General features: G+C 44.9%; 1 protein-coding gene across 1 annotated transcript in view; it reads left to right on the top strand.

The window, feature by feature from the left end:
- Window positions 1-2,836, top strand: part of HP1BP3 (heterochromatin protein 1, binding protein 3) — a 49,044-nt gene that overhangs the window by 20,827 nt on the left and 25,381 nt on the right. The window contains exon 8 of the mRNA XM_011934066.1: window positions 1,784-1,938. Coding sequence (XP_011789456.1) covers window positions 1,784-1,938 — 155 coding nt within the window. The remainder of the gene's footprint in view (window positions 1-1,783; window positions 1,939-2,836) is intronic.

Raw genomic sequence — 2,836 nt, forward strand, 5'->3', positions numbered from 1 at the left:
CTCCAACTCCTGACCTCAGGTGATCTGCCTGCCTCGGCCTCCCAGCATGCTGAAATTATAGACATGAGCCACTGTGCCCAGCCTAAAAGTACATTTTTACTGAATACTATACCCAAAAACTACCCAGATCTAATTTTTCTTCCGGTTTTTGTAAATACTAATATTCTTCTCCCCAACACGTATAATTTCATTTGTGTAAAGTATTTCTGCAATAATAAAGTGAAATGTTTTGTACCCATTTATATCAGAAATTGAAATAATGTTTTTCTAAACTTGTTTTTTTTTTTTACGACTCTGAAGCTTTTTATCCTTTTTTCATAGAGTTTTCAAACACTTTCTTTTTTTTTTTGAGACAGAGTCTCGCTCTGCCCCCAGCCTGGAGTGCAGTGGCCAGATCTCAGCTCACTGCAAGCTCCATCTCCCGGGTTCACGCCATTCTCCTGCCTCAGCCTCCCAAGTAGCTGGGACTACAGACGCCCGCCACCTCGCCCGGCTAATTTTTTTGTATTTTTAGTAGAGACGGGGTTTCACCGTGTTAGCCAGGATGGTTTCGATCTCCTGACCTCGTGATCCGCCCGTCTCGGCCTCCCAAAGTGCTGGGATTACAGGCTTGAGCCACCGCGCCCGGCTATATTTTTTTTTTTTTTTTTTTTTTTGAGACAGAGTCTCGCTCTGCCCCCAGCCTGGAGTGCAGTGGCCAGATCTCAGCTCACTGCAAGCTCCATCTCCCGGGTTCACGCCATTCTCCTGCCTCAGCCTCCCAAGTAGCTGGGACTACAGACGCCCGCCACCTCGCCCGGCTAATTTTTTTGTATTTTTAGTAGAGACGGGGTTTCACCGTGTTAGCCAGGATGGTTTCGATCTCCTGACCTCGTGATCCGCCCGTCTCGGCCTCCCAAAGTGCTGGGATTACAGGCTTGAGCCACCGCGCCCGGCCTCAAACACTTTCAAAATGAACTTTATGCATTACTTTCTGGTGCTGCACTTCATAAATTAGGACCTTTAAAGTCTATACTCCTTTTTACTTTTATGTGTTTTTTTTGTTTTTTGAGACGGAGTTTTGCTCTTGTTGCTCAGGCTGGAGTGCGATGGCGCAATCTCGGCTCTCTGCAACCTCCGCCTCCCGGGTTCAAGTGGTTCTCCTGCCTCAGCCTCCCGAGTAAATAAGATTGCAGGTGCATGCCACCAGTCCTGGCTAATTGTGTATTTTTATTAGAGACAGAGTTTTACCACGTTGGTCAGGCTGGTCTCGAACTTGTGACCTCAGGTAATCAGCCCAGCTCAGCACCCCAAAGTGCTGGGATTACAAGCATGAGCCACCACGCCTGGCTGCTTTTCTTGTTTTGTTGTTGTTTTTTTTTTTTTGAGATGGAGTCTCACTTGTCACCCAGGCTGGAGTGTGGTGGCTCCGTCTTGCATCACTGCAATCTCCACCTCCTGGATTCAAGCAATTCTTGTGCCTCAGCCTCCCGAGTAGCTGGGATTACAGGCTAATTTTTTTATTTTTAGTAGAGGGGGGTTACACCATGTTGGCCAGGCTGGTCTTGAACTCCTGACCTCAAGTGATCTGCCCACCTTGGCCTCCCAAAGTGCTGGGATTACAGGTGTGAGCCACCACACCCAGCTTTTCTATGTATTTTTAATGCTCTCAGTGGAAAATTTTATATCAAAGAAGTTGCCACAAAATTGACAAATTTGATCATCAACTGAGGAAAACCCTTGAGTTGTATGTAGAAGCATTTACATTCTATAATGATCATAATTTTTGATAATTACTTTTCAGAATAGGAGTTCTGCGGTGGATCCAGAACCACAAGTAAAATTGGAGGATGTCCTCCCACTGGCCTTTACTCGCCTTTGTGAGCCTAAAGAAGCTTCCTACAGTCTCATCAGGAAATATGTGTCTCAGTATTATCCTAAGCTTAGAGTGGACATCAGGTATGAGCCATTGGCCTGGCCTTTAAAACATGATGTGTTACTTCCTTTAGCTGCCTTTTCATGGAAAAGGAGATAGATTAAATACTGAGGAAGGATTACTTTTAGCTAAGAATAAACCTTTTTTGTTGGTCTTATTTTTTTTGCCCCATTATGTGTTTCTCTTCATATCTCCATGTATAGTTTTTTTGTTTGTTTGTTTGGAGACAGGTTTTGCTCTTGTCATCCAGGCTGGAGTGCAGTGGCACCGTCTCGGCTCACTGCAGCCTCTGCCTCCCAGATTCAAGGGATTCTCCTGCCTCCGCCTTCCGGGTTCAAGCGATTCTCCTGCCTCCGCTTCCCACATAGCTGGGACTACAGGCATCCGCCACCATACCCAGCTAATTTTTGTATTTTTAGTAGAGTCGAGGTTTCATCATGTCGGCGAGGCTGGTCTCGAACTTTTGAACTCAAGTGATCCACCCACCTCGGCCTCCCAGAGTGCTAGGATTGCACGTGTGAGCCACTGTGGCCGGCCTTTCATTTTATTTTTTTTTTGAGATGAAGTCTTGCTCTTGTTGTCCAGGCTAGAGTGCAGTAGCACAATCTCAGCTCACTGCAACCTCTACTTCCCTGGTTCAAGCGATTCTCCTGCCACAGCCTCCCAAGTAGCTGGGATTACAGGCACCGGTTACCATTCTTGGCCTACTTTTGTTTTTTGTGTGTGTTTTGTTTTGTTTTGTTTTGTTTTCAAACCCAAATCTTATGTTTCTTTGTAAGAGCCTGGTAGAGTAACTCTTTCAATGTTGTTAGCTGTTAAGATATTTAATATTGAACTCTGTGTCTTCTCAGATATTAAATATCTTAACAGTTGACAACATTAAAAGTGTTACTCTACCAGGTTTAAAAAAAAAAAAAAAAA

This window comes from Colobus angolensis, unplaced genomic scaffold (genome assembly GCF_000951035.1).
Source record: "Colobus angolensis palliatus isolate OR3802 unplaced genomic scaffold, Cang.pa_1.0 Scaffold130, whole genome shotgun sequence".
In the NCBI taxonomy this organism is placed as follows: domain Eukaryota; kingdom Metazoa; phylum Chordata; class Mammalia; order Primates; family Cercopithecidae; genus Colobus; species Colobus angolensis.